The 22,380-nt window shown below is 50.6% G+C and overlaps 2 protein-coding genes across 6 annotated transcripts in view; one reads left to right on the top strand and one right to left on the bottom strand.

The window, feature by feature from the left end:
• The window catches only part of DBH (dopamine beta-hydroxylase), a 50,592-nt gene extending 47,348 nt beyond the window's left edge, over positions 1–3,244 (top strand). For all 3 annotated transcript variants that reach the window (XM_083161111.1, XM_083161112.1, XM_083161110.1), the window contains exon 12: positions 2,807–3,244. In XM_083161111.1, coding sequence (XP_083017237.1) covers positions 2,807–2,923 — 117 coding nt within the window. In that variant the 3' untranslated portion in view covers positions 2,924–3,244. The remainder of the gene's footprint in view (positions 1–2,806) is intronic.
• A 2,616-nt stretch (positions 3,245–5,860) lies between these two features.
• Positions 5,861–22,380, bottom strand: part of SARDH (sarcosine dehydrogenase) — a 74,359-nt gene continuing 57,839 nt past the window's right edge. For all 3 annotated transcript variants that reach the window (XM_083161117.1, XM_083161116.1, XM_083161115.1), the window contains 4 exons: positions 15,948–16,110; positions 12,493–12,661; positions 12,144–12,279; positions 5,861–6,535 (listed from right to left, as the gene is read on the bottom strand). In XM_083161117.1, the coding sequence (XP_083017243.1) occupies positions 6,410–6,535; positions 12,144–12,279; positions 12,493–12,661; positions 15,948–16,110 (594 nt within the window). In that variant the 3' untranslated portion in view covers positions 5,861–6,409. The remainder of the gene's footprint in view (positions 6,536–12,143; positions 12,280–12,492; positions 12,662–15,947; positions 16,111–22,380) is intronic.

Below are 22,380 nucleotides of genomic sequence, written 5' to 3' on the forward strand. Positions count from 1 at the left end.
TTTTTCACTGTTTTTTGAGCCGACATGTGCCGACAGGCGGTATTTCATGCCCTACCATCCACTAGGGCGTGGTGGGAGAATAAAATAGTGTGCCGAGCGCAGCGAGGCACCGTGCCCGAAGCATCGCGAGCGAAGCGAGCGATGCGAGGGTCCGATTCTCATTGCCAACTGTGTCCATGTCGACTGTCGACATTCGGATCAAAAAACAGTGAAAAACCCATGTCGACCTTATGACCAGTCGACCTTCCTCATGTCGACCTTTATGCAAATTCGACCTTAAATCATGTCGACCTTGGCCCATGTCGACCTTAAGTCAGGTCGACCTTCCTGCCAGTTGACCTAGTGGGGTCGACCTAATGACTGTAGACCTAAATGCAGTCTGACGAATGATCCCCTTAGTTTTAGTACTCCATAATCGCAAAACTGTGGCAAGGCATGATGGGACTTGTAGTGTCACAACAGCTGGGAGGCCATAGTTTGGATGTGCCTGCACTAGATGGTGCCTGGCAGAGCAATTCCAGTGTTGCCCCGTTTGGGTGTGCATATCTGGGCTTCCACATCCCTGCACCCCGAGAATGGCAGACCGCGGGGAGCATGGAGGCAGGAGGAGATACTGTACTAATACATCACACATTCGGAGGGTCTCCGGTCTGTTACCAAGCAGTGGCGTCACCCCGATGTATGAAACCACCTCGGAGGGTCATTCAGATCCCGCTGGGTTGTGTGTGATGTTCCGCTGTGCTCTACTTTGTGCAGTACCCGCTTTGTGGTGCGCGCTGCGAATATAGGGGGTTATTCTGGTTGATTGGCAAGGCTTGCAGCGTGTGTTCGCTGGCAGGGCCCACATCATTCCATGGTCGCCGACCATGGAATGATGTGGAACGTGCACACATTCCTAAGTGACTCTCAGGCCACTTAGATATGCGTGCACCCTTGGGAGGAAGTGGGCGGGCATCTGGTGATGTCAGCTGTCCGCCCCCATCACCGACCGATTACCATGGGAACTCCCAGCTATACATGGGAACGCCCATGCCGCAGCCTTGGGTGTATGCACATGTGCAGAAGTGACCCATGACAAGCACATACATCCGTGCTACGGACCAGAATAACCCCCATGGGAGAGCTGAGGTGGTGGCTGATGTAGATGTATACGAGTATCATTGCAGCTGTATGGTGATGCCATTACCTCACGGTGATCGGTCACCCCTGTATATCCCTAATGCGGAGACTAGATTCCTTTCTGCGCCTCTTGCTTGTGCCGCCCTGGTGACTGCTCGCCATGCTGAATCAGTCCCTATATGTAAATGTTCCCTGTAGTCCTACAGGTGCAGCGGCTTGTATTGCACGCATCGCAGACGGAACGTTTTAAGTGCTGTACAAAAACAAGCAATGGAAACCCATCAGTACAGCAAAGGCTGCTCCACCTGCACCCCCCCCCCTTTCCCATTGTCATGCAGGGGTTGCATAAGCCACAACTTGCGGCCCACGCTCTCCGCAGGTGCTCTGCCGAATACAAATGGCACACAGAAGGGCCGAGCCCCAGTCTTCCCGGCCGTGAGACACAGAAACCTGTAATTCCCTGTACTGCGCTCGGGAACGCGGCTTTGTTTGCTCTCAGTGCTGGGTGATCTGTTTTCTCACGGGGAAGGAACAAGTAATCTTTTTCGGATAAACAGTACTAATGCGCCTCTCACCCACGCGGCAAGTGAGAGGAAATAAACACAAGTTCTGTGGCTGCTGCGCTGCGGAGGGGGCGGAATCCCTGAGCTGCCGGAGAGAATAGTCGAGTGATTTCATCTCTCGGCTGCTCGGCGGGAAGGTGTTCCCGGGAAATGAATGGCAGATTTCATGCTGCACGGAGCAGAAGAGAACGAGGCCTATAGATAGATTATCTCCGCTCCGCCGCTGTGGTAGCACGGGGCGAGTGACCCGGAACAATGCCACATATTATATATATACAGGGATGACGGGATCAGAGGTCCGCGGCTGTAATTACAGAGAGTTCTACTTTGTCGTGGCAGATGGAAAACTACTAATTGTCCTCAGTGGTTCTCATTCCGAGCTCCTCATAGGGCCCCTGCGGAGATCAGATGTACTAAGCTTCATAAAGTGATAAAGTGGAGAGTGATAAACTACCTGCCAGCTCCTAACTGCCATGCTACAGACTGGGGCTGACAGATGACAGGTAGGAGCTGATTGGCTGGTTGTTTATCACTCTCCACTTTATCACTATTTGACGCTTAGTACATCTGGCTCCATGTCTGCAAAACTCTCCAATGCTTTAAAATTTAAGAATGTGCAGGGGCCGCACCACACCATGAAGGAGCTGCACTAGGCAGGGGCCAGACAATGTAGGAGCTGCACTACACAGGGGCTGCACCATGCAGGGGCCACACCATGTAGGAGCTGCATTACACGGGGGCCACACCATATAGAAGCTGCACTACCCAGGGGCTGCACCATGCAGGGGCCACACCATGTAGGTGCCACATTATACGGGGGCCGCACCATGCAGGGGCCACACCATGTAGGTGCCACATTATATGGGGGCCGCACCATGCAGGGGCTATACCATGTAGGAGCTGCACTACATGGGGGGTGCACCACACAGGGGCCACACCATGTAGGAGCAGCACTACACAGGGGCCGTACCGCACAGGAGCCACACCATGATAGCACTACATAACGCTTTTAGCAGCGGGTATAACACACCCTATTGCCCCCAATTAAGGCTATTAGTGGACTCGGACATACTGAGCTCCCCCACATTGGGACCACCCTAACAGGGTCATATTTTGTTTTCCAGGGCGAGTGGGAGAAGCAGCCGCTACCACAGATCACAGAGGCCTTGCCCCCGAGGGACACAAGTTGCCCACCAGAGCAGGGCACGCCCCCCGCGGGGCCGGCCTTTCTTGACATTTGAAGCAGAGGACTGTGGGGGATAAGTGATTGTGCGATGCCTCCATACAGGGAAACAACCAACCAGAAAGCTGCAGGACTGTTGGGCTCATGCAATCTGTGGCCTGCAGACACCCGCTGCCTCCTATCCACCATCTGGACCCTTGCACTTCTGTGCTTGCTTTAGTAGGAAACCCCTTTTACCTCTGAAGATTGGTAAAGGACTGTGAATGTTTCTGATAAGTAGGAATTTGTTTCTAACCATATTTCAGCCAAGATATCACACATGTATTAAATGAGTATACTGCAGTCTGAAATATGTCAGGGTCTGGGAATGCCCTGTGTAATTCAGCTCTTCCCAACATAATAAAATAATTAAATCATATAACACTGACGTGTTTCTGTCCATGTCATTATACAGATGTAGTGACGCGTTTCTGTCCTTGTCATTATACAGATGTAGTGACGCGTTTCTGTCCATGTCATTATACAGATGTAGTGACGCGTTTCTGTCCTTGTCATTATACAGATGTAGTGACGCGTTTCTGTCCTTGTCATTATACAGATGTAGTGACGCGTTTCTGTCCTTGTCATTATACAGATGTAGTGACGCGTTTCTGTCCTTGTCATTATACAGATGTAGTGACGCGTTTCTGTCCTTGTCATTATACAGATGTAGTGACGCGTTTCTGTCCATGTCATTATACAGATTAGTGACGCGTTTCTGTCCATGTCATTATACAGATGTAGTGACGCGTTTCTTTCCTTGTCAGTATACAGCTGTAGTGACGCGTTTCTGTCCTTGTCATTATACAGCTGTAGTGACGCGTTTCTGTCCATGTCATTATACAGTTGCTGTGATGCGTTTCTGTCCTTGTCATTATACAGATGCAGTGACGCGTTTCTGTCCATGTCATTATACAGATGTAGTGACGCGTTTCTGTCCATGTCATTATACAGATGTAGTGACGCGTTTCTGTCCATGTCATTATACAGATGTAGTGACGCGTTTCTGTCCATGTCATTATACAGATGTAGTGACGCGTTTCTGTCCATGTCATTATACAGATGTAGTGACGCATTTCTGTTGTCATTATACAGATGTAGTGACGCATTTCTGTCCATGTCATTATACAGTTGCAGTGATGCGTTTCTGTCCATGTCATTATACAGATGTAGTGACGCATTTCTGTCCATGTCATTATACAGTTGCAGTGATGCGTTTCTGTTCTTGTCATTATACAGATGTAGTGACGCATTTCTGTCCATGTCATTATACAGTTGCAGTGATGCGTTTCTGTCCATGTCATTATACAGATGTAGTGACGCATTTCTGTCCATGTCATTATACAGTTGCAGTGATGCGTTTCTGTTCTTGTCATTATACAGATGTAGTGACGCATTTCTGTCCTTATTATGGAGGACGTTGACCCATTTCTTGCCTTCAGTATACAGATAAATCAAAAAGTAGGGTATATTGCGCTCTACCTGATCTATGTGCGTGGTGCTGCTTATCCTAAGGTTTGTCCAGAACCCTTTACGTATAGTTTTAATGGGTAGATGGATAGTGCACTCTGTAGTTGTTTGTGGTGTGAGTCAGTTGGGGGAGGGGGGGGGGGGGAAGAGGTGGGAAAATAGGAGATGGGATGGGGGAAAGAAAATTTGGAGGGGGGGGGTTTGGGGTGTTTAGGAGTCGGAGATGTGTTGGATGGGTCACTTGAGTGTTCAAATAACAGTCAGGATGGATAATTGATAAAATTAGGAATTTTTATTGAAGATACAATCTTTAGTGGGTGCTCCACTGGGGCTAGTGTCGACACAGTCTATAGTGTGGGTGTCGATGGATGTCGGAGGACACCCTGCTGTCCCTAATAGGAGCCCTTGTGGGGATTGGGATGCCAGCAGGTTCCCTTATACCATATGTCCTAAATGGACCTGTCTCCTATATGGGATATAGTAGGGTGTACCCCTACGCCCATGACGACTCACACTTCACAGCCAACAAGCGAAAGCCAAGTTTGCACCCAGTTATACCTCAGGTGGAGATGCTCTGCTCCAATATGATAAGGGTGATAAAAATCGCAAGACCCATTCACTGAGCGCACAAGTGTGAATGAGGCCCACTGCTAATAAAAACATAGGCTGATTTTTTAACGTGCATTGAGGCAAACGTCACACTCCAGGCAATGATTCATGGGCGTCACTGGGGGGAATTTACACCAATTGTCATTCCCAGCATTATTCATTGCGGTCAGAGATTCCCCTCGCCTGGATCAGCCGTCAATAGGGCAGGAAGCGGCACAGAAGCTAATGGCGCCGTCGTCAGTGCAGCAAGAAATACAGCTTTAATTAACCGACTCGTTCTTTGTTTCTTCTTATCCTTTTTTTGTATGTTTAGCCCGAAATTCTACATTTTTGTTGCCCGAATCCCTTTAGGACGATGATTTGCTGACTGGAAAGCCGGATACAAGGGATATTGCGGTGTGAATGAGGCCTTTGCGGAGCGCCGGCGCAGCCGGTACAGACAGCAGCGGCTGCTCCAGTTATAGCTTAGAACCCCAGAACGGTTTCTTCCTCTTTGTGCTGCATTATGACGGGGGCCCCAGGCCCTATATTCGGTGCCTTTGTTAGGTAGCGTTGCCTGCCGCACCCCCCATCACATTACACAATACGACAGCTTGATGCAGGTAATGCTCAATGTCACAATCACGACGCAGTCCCGGTATATCAGCCCCCGCAGTGCTTGAACAATGTGCCCACCTGCAATGTGTGTTTGTGGTGTGCAGCTAACCCCCCCTTCCAGAACAATCCGGCTGCACTATAGAATTATCCAGAGTATGATCTTGTAGCACCTCTGTTATGTGGTGTGAGTGCTATGAAGCAGCGGCGCACACTACACTATGACGGAATCATGGGGGGCCAGTCTGACATTTGAGCACATATGACATTGAGCACATATGGGTAGATTGAACCTATTTATTGCTTTATATTACAAGTAATTGACAATTACAGCCACTGTTAAGGCCTGCAAACTGCAGAAGTCACTTATTAGTCCCGTACACCGCAGTAGAAACCCTTCTTCCATGATTAGGATTCAAGCAAGACCTCATAAAAATACAAAAAGCTCAGTTTGCAGTCACTTCAGCTGCTGTGACATCATTAGCTCCAACCCTTTGTTTGACCAGTCCACACAGTACACTCTACATAGAAAGCCTGAAACGCTGTGAGTGACTTCCTGTGTATAATCCAGGCTTCCTTGTATAACGAGGTCCCTGTTACGTTGGGCTGTTCAGTCCTTTCTGCCAATCAGGAATCATGATGTGAAAGTCCATATTCATCCACCGTGATACACTTCCAGGTCGCCCCGGTATACACCACATGACTCAGCGTAAGCTGAATATAGTTACAGATACAATACAGAGCAGCTACTAGCACTACAATAATCCTCCAGCCATGGGAACGCTAATTAATGGCGACCGCTACTGTGACCAGGGTCCGTCTAGGGGTCATTTCAGTAAATTCCCTTTACTCGGTTGTTATTAGGGTCAAATGGGGACTTTAGGTGGGCTTCAGCGGGGTACAACACGCCCATCCTCTCCAGGGTGTATTTCCCACTGCGCACATAATCCGGGGTGACCTATGGAGAGACAACAAGGTGAGGGTCAGGCGGATAACACCAGGATCAATCATACTGGGTGCCCAGATCTGTTCCCCAATCACTGATGAGACAGTTGACAAATGATTACCAAAGGTTAGGGGTCTCCTGGCGGCAGAGGGCCGGATCATGGCCCCACACTGGTGACCCCGGACGATGCAGCAGCGACCGGTCAGTGTAAATGTAAGAGGGACGATCATGTGCACAAGGGGACAACAGTTCCCAGCATGCCCCATAGCGGTCTGCTTGATTGTGATCCCTGCTCCACACAAGTTATGGTGGGTGGGATGGCACTGGATGGTATCGGGGCACTAGCAGAGGGCACTGGGGAAAGACACTGCCCTGGTCCACACAAGTTATGGTGGGTGGGGTGGAACTGGATGGGATCGGGGCACTAGCAGAGGGCACTGCCCTGGTCCACACAAGTTATGGTGGGTGGGGTGCCACTGGATGGGATCGGGGCACTAGCAGAGGGCACTGCCCTGGTCCACACAAGTTATGGCGGGTGGGGTGGCACTGGATAAGATCGGGCACTAGCAGATGGCACTGGGGAAAGACAATGCCCTGGTCCATACAAGTTATGGCGGGTGGGGCGGCTCTGGACTAGTGGAGGGCACTGGGACAAAGACACTGGGGATAGGGCACTTGTACCTATGGGGATAGGGAACTTGCACTTGCACCTAATGTTGCACTATGTATACGGCTGCTGTAGGGTTGGGGATCCCCCCAGCTCCCCGGGATACTGCAACAAGGTATGTGTCAGCGCCATAACCCTACTGCAGTGACGGGGGAGAGTAGGGAGCATAGGGAACTGTGCAATGGTGATACAGGTCAGCTACAATATCCAGCTCACAAGTAGATAGGATAGGAAGAGAAGGAATGTGTGTTTTGTACATTTGGACATGTCATTGTACCTGGTTCCCTTCTAGTAAAACTCAATTGCAAGCTCTTTGGGGCAGAGGCCTGAGGAGTAATACTGTACTATGCTGCGCCGGTTACCTGTGCCGTGTATGGAAGTGTGGTCATACAGACAGCACCACACACACACACACACACACACACACACACACATATACAGAGATAAGGCTGCTACTGTATATACAGTGTATTAGCAATAAGAATATTGTCATTTCTTCCCGGTGACCTATGCACTTTGGATTCCAGTTTGGAGCGTACTGAGCCACTGTAGACAGGCGGACGTACCCTCTGCCAGGCAGCGAGAGAGCTGCGAGTGCCGGCGAGACTGATCCGATGTGACAGCGCCGCATTATTCTCCCTCTATCTGTACAAATGGGTTTTTTCTGGTAGATTTAAGGAGAGCGGCGTCGGCAGAAAGCTCTGCAGACAGATGATTGTGCCGGCATACCGTCAGCATTTAGCAGTGTTGCCCCTCACCCCGATTATCCGGCTACGTTTTACGAGGCCCGACCACCAGTAAAGCGTCAGCGAGGTTTAATGTTCTCCCGAGGAAGCCGCCAGCTGGAGGCAGGTTGTAAAAGAACTCGTTAGCTAATGAGTGAGACATAAAGCAGCTGGCGCAGAATGGGATAAGCCGGTGTCTTATTCATCGTATTGATAAGTGACAGCGAGCGCCGCGGCTCAGTAGGGATCAACGAGCCCCTTCCGCTGCCTTACTGGGTCATTGCACGTAATAGGGGAGCGACTTCAGCAGCTTCCAGAGCCCATGCGCTGATCAATACTTGTGTATTGAACCAATTTATTTGATGTACTATAACATCGAGGTTAATAGGGCCACAGGCTCTTGTGGCAGCCACATGGCCGGAGACCCTGTTTTCCGCCACTTCACCGATATCATTTGGAACGTGAGGATTGCGGTGAATCCAGTGGAACAGAATAGAAATCGCAGCGTTTTCCTGATTGATGCCGGGAATGTGCAGAATGAGGATGAGTGTTGTGTGTCGTCATCATTATTCATACACAGCGCACGTATTACGCGGCTCCTTATACAGGACATGCTGACTTATTACCTCCTCCCACTCCTACCTCCAAGATGCACGTGCTGCTCCCTACCTCTGGAACTCTCTACCTCACCCCATCAGACTCTCCACCTCTCTACAGAACTTCACACAAGCCTTTAAGGCCCACTTCTTCCTCACACCCAGCCAACCCTCATCCTAAATCTCTGCTCCACGCTTACTGTCTACCCCACCTGTGTCAGCCCTGTCTGTCTGACCCTCCCCTATAGAATGTAAGCTCTCACCAGCAGGACCCTCCGCCCTTATTTGCTTTTCCGTCTCTTACTTAGACTATCTCTAGACCATACTCCATACAACTAGTACAGATCAGATACAGCCCCTCACACCTGAGGCCTGGGTATAAGGCAGCACACTAGGGCAGCAACATCTAGGGGGCAGCATCGGGCTGGTATATAAATGCAGTCTACGTCAGTGGGTTCTACCTAACTGCCACTCATAGACAAACCCTAACGGCATGAAAGCTTCGGACAGACGAATGAGAGGACGTTTGGGGCAGACAGCATTTGGCATAGAGAGCGATCAGCAGCGAGTGATTAATGTAGGGAGCGATTGATGTAGAGGGCATTTGGTGTAGAGTGATTAGCGCAGAGAGGAAATGGCGTAGTGAGGGATTGGTGTGGAGAGCGATTGGCGCAGTGAGCGCTTGGCACAGAGAACGATTGGCGTACCAAGTGCTTGGTGCAGAGAGCGGTTTATCGACTGGTGCAGAGTGCGTGTGCAGATGAACACAATAAGGCTGTTGCCCCCGGTAACTACATTAACAGTTGACTTGGCAGCCTGCTCTCACCTGCCTAATACCGTGCTAATGATCCGGGCCCTGACTATCACACAGCTTCATAAACACCTACATAGTGTTACATGAGGTGCTGGGATAAATACATCAATTAATGCCGGTTCCTTCCCACATTAAAGACGCAACTCAGGAAACAAAATCCTCTCTCTCTGTACCAACATCTCCCGCTCTTCTGTTGTCTCTGTGCCAATCACTCCGCCAGCCCCCGATGCCACAGCCAAAAATAGAGAGTTAAAGAGTGGTTCAGTATCTGGCATATTGTGTTGTACTTTACATTATAAATAGACTCTGTGGCTGACGTCACTGATCTGCTCGTATAGAGGAAAACATAGCGTGTAATGTGCAGTTATAGGCGCTGTGCGCACGCATTACATAGAGTGTAAGCTCTGCTGGTGCAGGGACCGGTGTGACTGATGTACTCTGTACAGCGCTGCGGTATATGTGTGGTTCCCCATGTGATGGGGAATATAGAGTGTAAGCTCTGCTGGTGCAGGGACCGGTGTGACTGACGTACTCTGTACAGCGCTGCGGTATATGTGTGTGTCCATGTGATGGGGAATATAGAGTGTAAGCTCTGCTGGTGCAGGGACCGGTGTGACTGACGTACTCTCTGTACAGCGCTGCGGTATATGTGTGTGTCCATGTGATGGGGAATATAGAGTGTAAGCTCTGCTGGTGCAGGGACCGGTGTGACTGACGTACTCTCTGTACAGCGCTGCGGTATATGTGTGTGACCATGTGATGGGGAATATAGAGTGTAAGCTCTGCTGGTGCAGGGACCGGTGTGACTGACGTACTCTCTGTACAGCGCTGCGGTATATGTGTGTGTCCATGTGATGGGGAATATAGAGTGTAAGCTCTGCTGGTGCAGGGACCGGTGTGACTGATGTACTCTGTACAGCGCTACGGTATATGTGTGTGACCATGTGATGAGGGATATAGAGTGCAAGCTCTGCTGGTGCAGGGACCGGTGTGACTGGCATACTCTCTGTACAGCGCTGCGGTATATGTGTGTGCCCATGTGATGGGGAATATAGAGTGTAAGCTCTGCTGGTGCAGGGACTGGTGTGACTGATGTACTCTGTACAGCGCTGCGGTATATGTGTGTGACCATGTGATGGGGAATATAGAGTGTAAGCTCTGCTGGTGCAGGGACCGGTGTGACTGACGTATTCTGTACAGTGATGCGGTATATGTGTGTGCCCATGTGATGGGGAATATAGAGTGTAAGCTCTGCTGGTGCAGGGACCGGTGTGACTGACATACTCTCTGTACAGCGCTGCGGTATATGTGTGTGCCCATGTGATGGGGAATATAGAGTGTAAGCTCTGCTGGTGCAGGGACTGGTGTGACTGACATACTCTCTGTACAGCGCTGCGGTATATGTGTGTGCCCATGTGATGGAGAATATAGAGTGTAAGCTCTGCTGGTGCAGGGACCGGTGTGACTGACGTACTCTGTACAGCGCTGCGGTATATGTGTGTGCCCATGTGATGGGGAATATAGAGTGTAAGCTCTGCTGGTGCAGGGACCGGTGTCACTGACGTACTCTCTGTACAGCGCTGCGGTATATGTGTGTGTCCATGTGATGGAGAATATAGAGTGTAAGCTCTGCTGGTGCAGGGACCGGTGTGAATGACGTACTCTCTGTACAGCGCTGCGGTATATGTGTGTGTCCATGTGATGGGCAATATAGAGTGTAAGCTCTGCTGGTGCAGGGACCGGTGTGACTGACGTACGCTCTGTACAGCGCTGCGGTATATGTGTGTGTCCATGTGATGGGGAATATAGAGTGTAAGCTCTGCTGGTGCAGGGACCGGTGTGACTGATGTACTCTGTACAGCGCTGCGGTATATGTGTGTGTCCATGTGATGGGGAATATAGAGTGTAAGCTCTGCTGGTTCAGGGACCGGTGTGACTGACATACTCTCTGTACAGCGCTGCAGTATATGTGTGTGTCCATGTGATGGAGAATATAGAGTGTAAGCTCTGCTGGTGCAGGGACCGGTGTGACTGATGTACTCTGTACAGCGCTGCGGTATATGTGAGTGTCCATGTGATGGGGAATATAAAGTGTGAGCTCTGCTGGTGCAGGGACTGGTGTGACTGACATACTCTCTGTACAGCGCTGAGGTATATGTGTGTGTCCATGTGATGGGGAATATAGAGTGTAAGCTCTGCTGGTGCAGGGACTGGTGTGACTGACGTACTCTCTGTACAGCGCTGCGGTATATGTGTGTGACCATGTGATGGGGAATATAGAGTGTAAGCTCTGCTGGTGCTGCAGAACTCACATGTATAACCATGTACAATGCCAGCCACAATGTGACGCAGGACACATGCACACGTGTATGCGAGGGGAGGGGCTGATACCAGCAGTAGCGTATAAAATCACAGACACGACTACGGCAAAAGACGCTAAAGCGTTCGCTGCATCACGTGACTTGTGCAACGCAGAATCAGACCAGAAGTATTTAACATAAAACATCCCATTATAACCCCCCCCCTCCCCCAACTGCACATATCAGCCACGTCCCCCTATGTGACCAAAGTGTCTCCTTTGTAGACAAGACCACATTTTGCCCCTGAAAAGCAGGACTATTTAAGTGTGAATATGCGGTAACCCATAGCGACTGACCACACTGGCAGCAGCAACGTGTCATATCACCAATGTGGTATCTGCTCACACAGTCCAGCTGGCATCCAATGTTAGAGAGGAGACATCTGATTGGTCAGTTTAGCACATACTGTAAGTCCCTTATATGGCATTAGCATGAATATAAAACCTTTGTGTACCCACCGGGCCTCCGCTGGGGTCTCTGATATAGCCGTAGGCAATGGTTTTATTAATGGCAAACCCAAAGTCTGCCCTCCGTATGTGTCCCACAGCCTCGCCATTCCTCCATACGGCTTCCAGCCCGAACAGGGGCACCTTCCTGTGGAAGAGAGGAATCAGCTGCAATTTATACCATCTGCACTGTTGACTGGCAGCGCCAGGACCAGCCACCACTGGGATAACAGCCGCTGGTAGGTAACAGAAGGAGCAGGGTCTCCCAACAGCACAGAGCAGGGCCCAGATGACCTCACACCTCTACAGGAAACTCATCCTGCTCATTCCAGATGCCCACGGCCGCGATTACAAGACTCACTCATCAATCGTAAATCCCACGAGACGCTTCCGGACGCCGTTGGCCTTCTGCTTCTCCAGCGCTTCCCGCCCCAGGAATGGGGTGTTAGACTTCAGCTTGCAGGTAAAGCCTAGCCCCGCCTCCAAGGGGGTGTCATCCGGGCGCAGGTCGGCGTGCCAATGCCTGTAGCCTGGAAATGAAAATGATCATGTCAGTAGGGTGTCAGGTAGACGGACGGCTGAGCTGTGAAATCACAGGTAAAGGATGGGGCTTCGCCGATACAGCACGTCTGCCGACACCTGTATCATCGCTCCGGTGAACGCAGCATCCATAGCTGGGTATATACAGATGCCGGCGTCCTATGGTACATGCGCAGCCCCTACACACATGACCACTATATAGAAAAGGCTAACTCCTCCTCACCTCTGAGGTGAAGTACTACCAGTGACCACTAGAGGCCATTCTATGGACCAAATAACTCCGCAGAAAGTGAAAGCAAAATTATGTTTCAAAATTGCTGTATACGGAGAGAGGGAACTATGAAGACAGAGATAGGGACTAGCAGTTATTTTGAGGGGCTGTTACCTAGTCAATAATATTTTTGCTTAAAATTTGGGGGATAGAGGTCAGTATTTGGGGAGCACATGCCTCTGCCGTGAGCCAGCTAATAAGCCACCTTCTCTCTCACTGGATTCCAACTCCTTCATTCAAACCGGCCAGAGCGGGCAATGCAGGGGGAGGAGGGCCCTGCTCTGCTCTCCTGCCTACCCAGTATGGTCCCACCTCAGGTCAGGAAGAACAGCGTATGGGCCTCCAAAGCAGATCACTACCCACCTTGCCCACATTCAGTGCTACGTCCCTGAGATTCTGTCCCTGGGATCATGGTGATTCGCATGGTTTATAAACATGACAGATTTTATGGTGGAGGCATTATCCTCCCCCCTATGGGTGACACAAAGTGTGCATCATCTTCCCTGAGGAGCCAGACAAGCTGGGAGACCAATCGGGTAAGAACGTGGTCTTGCAAGGCATGCTGGGACATAAACAAGCGTAGCAGACGTGAGAGCACCACAGCCAGACGCAGCTCACAGGCCCCCGGGAGCTTCCACTCTGTATAACTACAGCAATATTTCTGGTAACACCTATTCCTGATCACTGTAATAGGACAATGTTCTAATAAGGAGGCGTCAGAATTTCGGGGAGAAGTCAGTGCCATGTTTTTAGCATAGATTCTCCATAACGGATAAATGGCGGTAATGCCCATGGCAGGGCAGCAGAGGAACCTCATTATATCCAGATATGTGATGAATGTTGTCCACTCTGGCTCCTATCAGTCCGGGGAGCTGTGTGGGACTGTGCATATTCCTCAGCCCCAAATCAGACGGAGACCCCATTTATCTCTATCTGCAAATGTCAGTATCGTCTCATTTCTAATGAGGACCCAGATTTAACACTTGGGAGACACTTCAGATAGATGGTACAATGGATTTCTATTCTCATTATTGGTGTCTACACAGACAGAATCCTGGCGCGTTTTATGTAAAACTTTAAAGCACAATCAAAGTGCAGCGAAGATAACACAGTGTGCAGCGCTCCAAGAGACGGAGGGACCAGTTCTCCTCCAGAGATGTAATAGTAGGGACACCAGGAGGAAGCACAGGTGGCACAGGTAAGTATGGGGGCACAGATAAGGGTACGGTAAGGATAGTAGCACAGGTAAGTATAATGGTAAGGATAGTAGCACAGGAAAGGACCCAGGTAAGGATAGTAGCACAGGTAAGGACACAGGTAAGGATAGTTGCACAGGTAAAGACACAGGATAGTAGCACAGGTAAGGGATAGCAGCACAGGTAAGGATAGTATCACAAGTAAGGGATAACAACACAGGTAAGGGATAGCAGCACAGGTAAGGATAGCAGCACAGGTAAGTACACAGATAAGGATAGTAGGACAGGTAAGGACACAGGTAAGGTATAGCAGCACAGGTAAGTACACAGATAAGGACAAAGGTAAAGTAAGGATAGCAGAACAGGTAAGGGCACAGGTAAGGACAATAGCAGAGGTAAGGATAGTAGCACAGGTAAGGACACAGGTAAGGGATAGCAGCACAGGTAAGGACAGTAGCACAGGTAAGGAAACAGGTAATGGATTGCACAGGTAAGGATAATAGCACAGGTAAGGATAGTAGCACAGGTAAGGATACTAGCACAGGACAAAGGTAGAGGTTTGTAGCACAGGTAAGGATAGCACACGTAAGTACAGTAGCACAGGTAAGGACACAGGTTAGGATAGTTGCACAGGCTAGGATAGTAGCACAGGTAAGGATAGTAGCACAGGTAAGGACACAGGTAAGGATAGTATCACAAGTAAGGGATAGCAGCACAGGTCAGGATAGTAGCACAGGTAAGGAGAGTAGCACAGGTAAGGACACAGGGAAGGATAGTAGCACAGGTAAGGGATAGCAGCACAGGTAAGGATAGTAGCACAGGTAAGGACAAAGGTAAGGGATAGCAGCACAGGTAAGGATAGTAGCACAGGTAAGGACACAGGTAAGATATAGCAGCACAGGTAAGGACACAGGTAAGATATAGCAGCACAGGTAAGTACACAGATAAGGATAGTAGGACAGGTAAGGACACAGGTAAGGTATAGCAGCACAGGTAAGTACACAGATAAGGACAAAGGTAAGGTAAGGATAGCAGAACAGGTAAGAATAGTAGCACAGGTAAGGATAGTAGCACAGGTAAGGACAATAGCACAGGTAAGGATAGTAGCACAGGCAAGGACACAGGTAAGGGATAGCAGCACAGGTAAGGACAGTGGCACAGGTAAGGATACTAGCACAGGTAAGGATAGTAGCACAGGTAAGGATAATAGCACAGGTAAGGATAGTAGCACAGGTAAGGACACAGGTTAGGATAGTTGCACAGGTAAGGATAGTAGCACAGGTAAGGATATTAGCACAGGTAAGGACACAGGGAAGGATAATAGCACAGGTAAGGGATAGCAGCACAGGTAAGGATAGTAGCACAGGTAAGGATAGTATCACAAGCAAGGGATAGCAGCACAGGTAAGAATAGTAGCACAGGTAAGGATAGTAGCACAGGTAAGGACACAGGGAAGGATAGTAGCACAGGTAAGGGATAGCAGCACAGGTAAGGATAGTAGCACAGGTAAGGATAGTAGCACAGGTAAGCATAGTAGCATGGGTAAGGACACTGGTAAGGGATTATTAGCACAGGTAAGGATAGTAACACAGGTAAGGACACAGGTAAGGGATAGCAGCACAGGTAAGGATAGTAGCACAGGTAAGGACACAGGTAAGGATAGTAGCACAGGTAAGGACACAGGTAAGGGATAGCAGCACAGGTAAGGATAGTAGCACAGGTAAGGACACAGGTAAGCACACAATGAAATAAGTTTCTATTAATTGCTATAACGTGTTCTCGTGGTTATTGCCCCAGGATTGGTGTTACCTTTCTCAATGCTGAGGGAGTCAATCGCCCTGTACCCAGCGTTGCCAATGCCGCTCCTGGCTCCTGCGCTCATGACCGCCCGGTACACGGGAACACAGGCCTCCCTGGGCATATGCAGCTCCCAGCCCAGCTCTCCCACAAAGGACAGCCGGATAGCACGCACCTGGGTCAAACAGGGAGAGGGGGCATTAGCTGCTGGTCACTATAGAGATGCAGGACACTATACATGCTGGTCACTATAGAGCTGCTGGTCCTTATTTCTGCTGGTCACTATAGAGATTCTGGTCATTCTACCTGCTGGTCACCATACTTGCTGCTCACTATACAGATGCTGGTCATTATAACTGTTGGTACATGATGGTCACTATAGAGATGCAGGACACTATACATGCTGGTCACTATAGAGCTGCTGGTCCTTATTTCTGCTGGTCACTATAGAGATACTGGTCATTCTACCTGCTGGTCACCATACTTGCTGCTCACTATACAGATGCTGGTCATTATAACTGTTGGTACATGATGGTCACTATAGAGATGCTGGTCACTATCAATGCTGGTCACTATACATGCTGGTCACTAAAGAGATGCTGGTCACTATAAATGCTGGTCACTATAAATGCTGGTCACTATAGAGATTCTAGTCACTGTAACTGCTGGACACTATAGCTACAGGACTTGTAACTCAGAACATCAGTCAGCTACAGTACGTGCTTTTCCGAACCGGGCCCAGAGCATCAGTCAGCTACAGTACATGCTTTTCTGTCAGTTACAGGGCGTGTGACTCAGAACCAGAACATCTGTCAGCAACGAGATGTGCGAATCAGAACCAGGCCCAGAACATCCATCACCAGACGGGTTAATAACCTTATCTCCTTCCAGCAGACTCCGCTCATTTCAGTCATTCTAAGAACTGGTTTTACCAAAGGGGCAGCCTGGGGGGAGAGTGCTTTATTCCACTTAATGTAGGTGTGAATGTATCTCCATGTGAGACGTGTGCTGCATATATGTACAGCATGTGCCGTGTGTATTATGTGTACAGACCGTATAGAAATCCTGCATTATATCACAGGTAGGGCTCATCACCACTCTGCATGCTCCATTCTCTATGGAGGGGTCACTGTGGGGCCAAGCCAGCTTCCAGCGCAACCCGTTCAGCATGTTACATATGGTGCAATGCCCAGACACATCCTGCGCCTGCTCTCCATTTCTCCTTGCATCTGCTCTCCCGTACCCCCGGCATCTGCTCTCCCGTACCCCCAGCATCTGATCTCCCGTATTCCTGGCATCTGCCCTACCATACTCCTGCAGATACTCTCCCATATTCCACACCTGCTTACCCATACTCCTGCAGCTACTCTCACAGCTGCCTTCTCATACTCCTGCAGCTACTCTCCTGTACTCCCGGAGCTGCTTTCCCATACTCCTGCTGCTATTCTCCCATACACCCGGAGCTATTCTCCCATACTCCTGCAGCTACTCTCCTGTACTCCCGGAGCTGCTTTCCCATACACCTGCAGCTATTCTCCCATACTCCCGCAGCTGCTCTCCCATACTCCCGCAGCTGCTCTCCCATACTCCCGCAGCTGCTCTCCCATACTCCCGCAGCTGCTCTCCCATACTCCCGCAGCTGCTCTCCCATACTCCCGCAGCTGCTCTCCCATACTCCCGCAGCTGCTCTCCCATACTCCCGCAGCTGCTCTCCCATACTCCCGCAGCTGGTCTCCCATACTCCCACAGCTGCTCTCCCATACTCCCGCAGCTGCTCTCCCTTACTCCTACGCCTGCTTTCCTGTGCATACAGGAAAGCATTCCCATATGCCTAAGGCTGCTTTCCCATACACCAGTGGCATCAATGTTCAGCTAATCAAATTCTTATTTACAGATTTCCAGTGCAGTTACGAGAATGAAAGGCAACATCTGATTGGTTACTTTGGATAAGGAAGCCTTTCCTGCATTGTTACACACACAATGCTCATCACATAATCAGCACCAGAGACTGCGCAGGTGTGAACAGTCACCATGATGCATTCCCCTCTGTATGTGGCCTCCGCACAGGGATTCTGGCTTATTACAGTCAGCATGGCTTTATGTCAGGGGGATAATGAGACAGACCTGAGACAGATGTGTGACATCCCTCCCGGCTGTCCCTAACTCCCCACTAACTCCCACACTTACCCTGGTGCCTGCACCATCAGCGAGCGGGGCCTTGGACTGTTACCGGTGACATCTAATTACTGGGCACCTTGTCATTCAGCTTGGCAGCCTATGTACGCTACGCTTTATCCATGCTGCCACATTAGCCTGAAAGTCTGTCACACACCCCAAGGCACAGAGCCCACAAATAAATGACTCCAGCATCGTTCTGCGATGTCTCATTTCATGCTCAAGTCCAGGAAAGCACCTGACTGTCTCTTACACAGCGCTCTCGCTCACTGTCTTGTATAGAGTGCTCTCTTGTGGCTGTCTATTATGCAGCACTCTCTTGCTCACATAGCGCTTGTACTCTCTAACTCCCCTGGCTGTCTGATATGCCTCTCTCTCTCACCTGTCTATTATGCAGCGCTTGTGCTCTAACTCACGTAGCTGTTTAATATGCAGCGCTCTCTCGCTCACCTGGCTATTACACAGCGCTCTCCATCTCTCGGTCACCTGGCTATTACACAGCGCTCTCTCTCACCTGGATATTACACAGCGCTCTATATCTCTCTCTCGGTCACCTGGCTATTACACAGCGCTCTACATCTCTCGGTCACCTGGCTATTACACAGCGCTCACTCTCTCTCTCTCACCTGTCTATTACACAGCGCTCTACAGCTCTCTCTCGGTCACCTGGCTATTACACAGCGCTCTCTCTCTCTCTCACCTGGCTATTACACAGCGCTCTATATCGCTCTCTCGGTCACCTGGCTATTACACAGCGCTCTCCATCTCTCGGTCACCTGGCTATTACACAGCGCTCTCTCTCTCTCTCACCTGGCTATTACACAGCGCTCTCCATCTCTCGGTCACCTGTCTATTACACAGCGCTCTCTCTCGGTCACCTGGCTATTACACAGCGCTCTCCATCTCTCGGTCACCTGGCTATTACACAGCGCTCTCCATCTCTCGGTCACCTGGCTATTACACAGCTCTCTCTCTCACCTGGCTATTACACAGCTCTCTCTCTCTCTCACCTGGCTATTACACAGCGCTCTCGGTCACCTGGCTATTACACAGCACTCTCCATCTCTCGGTCACCTGGCTATTACACAGCTCTCTCTCTCTCACCTGGCTGTTACACAGCGCTCTCTCTCTCTCACCTGGCTATTACACAGCTCTCTCTCTCTCACCTGGCTGTTACACAGCGCTCTCCATCTCTCACCCGGCTATTACACAGCTCTCTCTCTCACCTGGCTATTACACAGCGCTCTCTCTCTCTCACCTGGCTATTACACAGCTCTCTCTCTCTCACCTGGCTGTTACACAGCGCTCTCCATCTCTCACCCGGCTATTACACAGCTCTCTCTCTCTCTCACCTGGCTATTACACAGCGCTCTTTCTCTCTCACCTGGCTATTACATAGCGCTCTCGGTCACCTGGCTATTACACAGCGCTCTCCATCTCTCGGTCACCTGGCTATTACACAGCGCTCTCTCTCTCACCTGGCTATTACACAGCGCTCTCTCTCTCACCTGGCTATTACACAGCGCTCTCCATCTCTCGGTCACCTGGCTATTACACAGCGCTCTCCATCTCTCGGTCACCTGGCTATTACACAGCGCTCTCTCTCTCACCTGGCTATTACACAGCACTCTCTCTCTCTCTCTCACCTGGCTATTACACAGCGCTCTCCATCTCTCGGTTACCTGGCTATTACACAGCGCTCTCCATCTCTCGGTCACCTGGCTATTACACAGCGCTCTCCATCTCTTGATCACCTGGCTATTACACAGCGCTCTCTCTCTCACCTGGCTATTACACAGCGCTCTCTCTCTCACCTGGCTATTACACAGCGCTCTCGGTCACCTGGCTATTACACAGCGCTCTCCATCTCTCGGTCACCTGGCTATTACACAGCGCTCTCCATCTCTCGGTCACCTGGCTGTTACACAGCGCTCTCCATCTCTTGGTCACCTGGCTATTACACAGCGCTCTCGGTCACCTGGCTATTACACAGCACTCTCTCTCTCACCTGGCTATTACACAGCTCTCTCTCTCACCTGGCTATTACACAGCGCTCTCCATCTCTCGGTCACCTGGCTATTACACAGCGCTCTCCATCTCTTGGTCATCTGGCTCTTACAGCGCGCTCTCTCTCTCACCTGGCTATTACACAGCGCTCTCTCTCTCTCACACCTGGCTGTTACACAGCGCTCTCCATCTCTCGGTCACCTGGCTATTACACAGCGCTCTCCATCTCTCGGTTACCTGGCTATTACACAGCGCTCTCCATCTCTCGGTCACCTGGCTATTACACAGCGCTCTCTCTCTCACCTGGCTATTACACAGCTCTCTCTCTCTCACCTGGCTATTACACAGCGCTCTCGGTCACCTGGCTATTACACAGCGCTCTCCATCTCTCGGTCACCTGGCTATTACACAGCGCTCTCCATCTCTCGGTCACCTGGCTGTTACACAGCGCTCTCCATCTCTCGGTCACCTGGCTATTACACAGCGCTCTCGGTCACCTGGCTATTACACAGCACTCTCTCTCTCACCTGGCTATTACACAGCTCTCTCTCTCACCTGGCTATTACACAGCGCTCTCCATCTCTCGGTCACCTGGCTATTACACAGCGCTCTCGGTCACCTGGCTATTACACAGCACTCTCTCTCTCACCTGGCTATTACACAGCTCTCTCTCTCACCTGGCTATTACACAGCGCTCTCCATCTCTCGGTCACCTGGCTATTACACAGCGCTCTCCATCTCTTGGTCATCTGGCTCTTACAGCGCGCTCTCTCTCTCACCTGGCTATTACACAGCGCTCTCTCTCTCTCACACCTGGCTGTTACACAGCGCTCTCCATCTCTCGGTCACCTGGCTATTACACAGCGCTCTCCATCTCTCGGTTACCTGGCTATTACACAGCGCTCTCCATCTCTTGATCACCTGGCTATTACACAGCGCTCTCACCTGGCTATTACACAGCGCTCTCTCTCTCACCTGGCTATTACACAGCGCTCTCGGTCACCTGGCTATTACACAGCGCTCTCCATCTCTCGGTCACCTGGCTATTACACAGCGCTCTCCATCTCTCGGTCACCTGGCTGTTACACAGCGCTCTCCATCTCTCGGTCACCTGGCTATTACACAGCACTCTCGGTCACCTGGCTATTACACAGCACTCTCTCTCTCACCTGGCTATTACACAGCTCTCTCTCTCACCTGGCTATTACACAGCGCTCTCCATCTCTTGGTCACCTGGCTATTACACAGCGCTCTCCATCTCTTGGTCATCTGGCTCTTACAGCGCGCTCTCTCTCTCACCTGGCTATTACACAGCGCTCTCTCTCTCTCACACCTGGCTGTTACACAGCGCTCTCCATCTCTCGGTCACCTGGCTATTACACAGCGCTCTCCATCTCTTGATCACCTGGCTATTACACAGCGCTCTCTCTCTCACCTGGCTATTACACAGCGCTCTCTCTCTCACCTGGCTATTACACAGCGCTCTCGGTCACCTGGCTATTACACAGCGCTCTCCATCTCTCGGTCACCTGGCTATTACACAGCGCTCTCGGTCACCTGGCTATTACACAGCGCTCTCCATCTCTCGGTCACCTGGCTATTACACAGCGCTCTCCATCTCTCGGTCACCTGGCTATTACACAGCGCTCTCCAACTCTCGGTCACCTGGCTATTACACAGCACTCTCTCTCTCTCTCTCACCTGGCTATTACACAGCTCTCTCTCTCACCTGGCTATTACACAGCGCTCTCTATCTCTCGGTCACCTGGCTATTACACAGCGCTCTCCATCTCTTGGTCACCTGGCTATTACACAGCGCTCTCCATCTCTCGGTCACCTGGCTATTAAAGCGCGCTCTCTCTCTCTCACCTGGCTATTATACCGCGCTCTCCATCTCTCACCTGGCTGTTACACAGCGCTCTCCATCTCTCGGTCACCTGGCTATTACAAAGCGCTCTCTCTCTCACCTGGCTATTACACAGCACTCTCTCTCTCTCACCTGGCTATTACACAGCGCTCTCCATCTCTCGGTCACCTGGCTATTACACAGCGCTCTCCATCTCTCGGTCACCTGGCTATTACACAGCGCTCTCCATCTCTCGGTCACCTGGCTATTACACAGCGCTCTCCATCTTTCGGTCACCTGGCTATTACACAGCGCGCTCTCTCTCTCTCACCTGGCTGTTACACAGTGCTCTCTCTCTCTCACCTGGCTATTACACAGTGCTCTCTCTCTCTCTCACCTGGCTGTTACACAGCGCTC

The sequence above is a fragment of the Crinia signifera genome, chromosome 9 (assembly GCF_055691185.1).
Source record: "Crinia signifera chromosome 9, ASM5569118v1, whole genome shotgun sequence".
Lineage (NCBI taxonomy): Eukaryota > Metazoa > Chordata > Amphibia > Anura > Myobatrachidae > Crinia > Crinia signifera.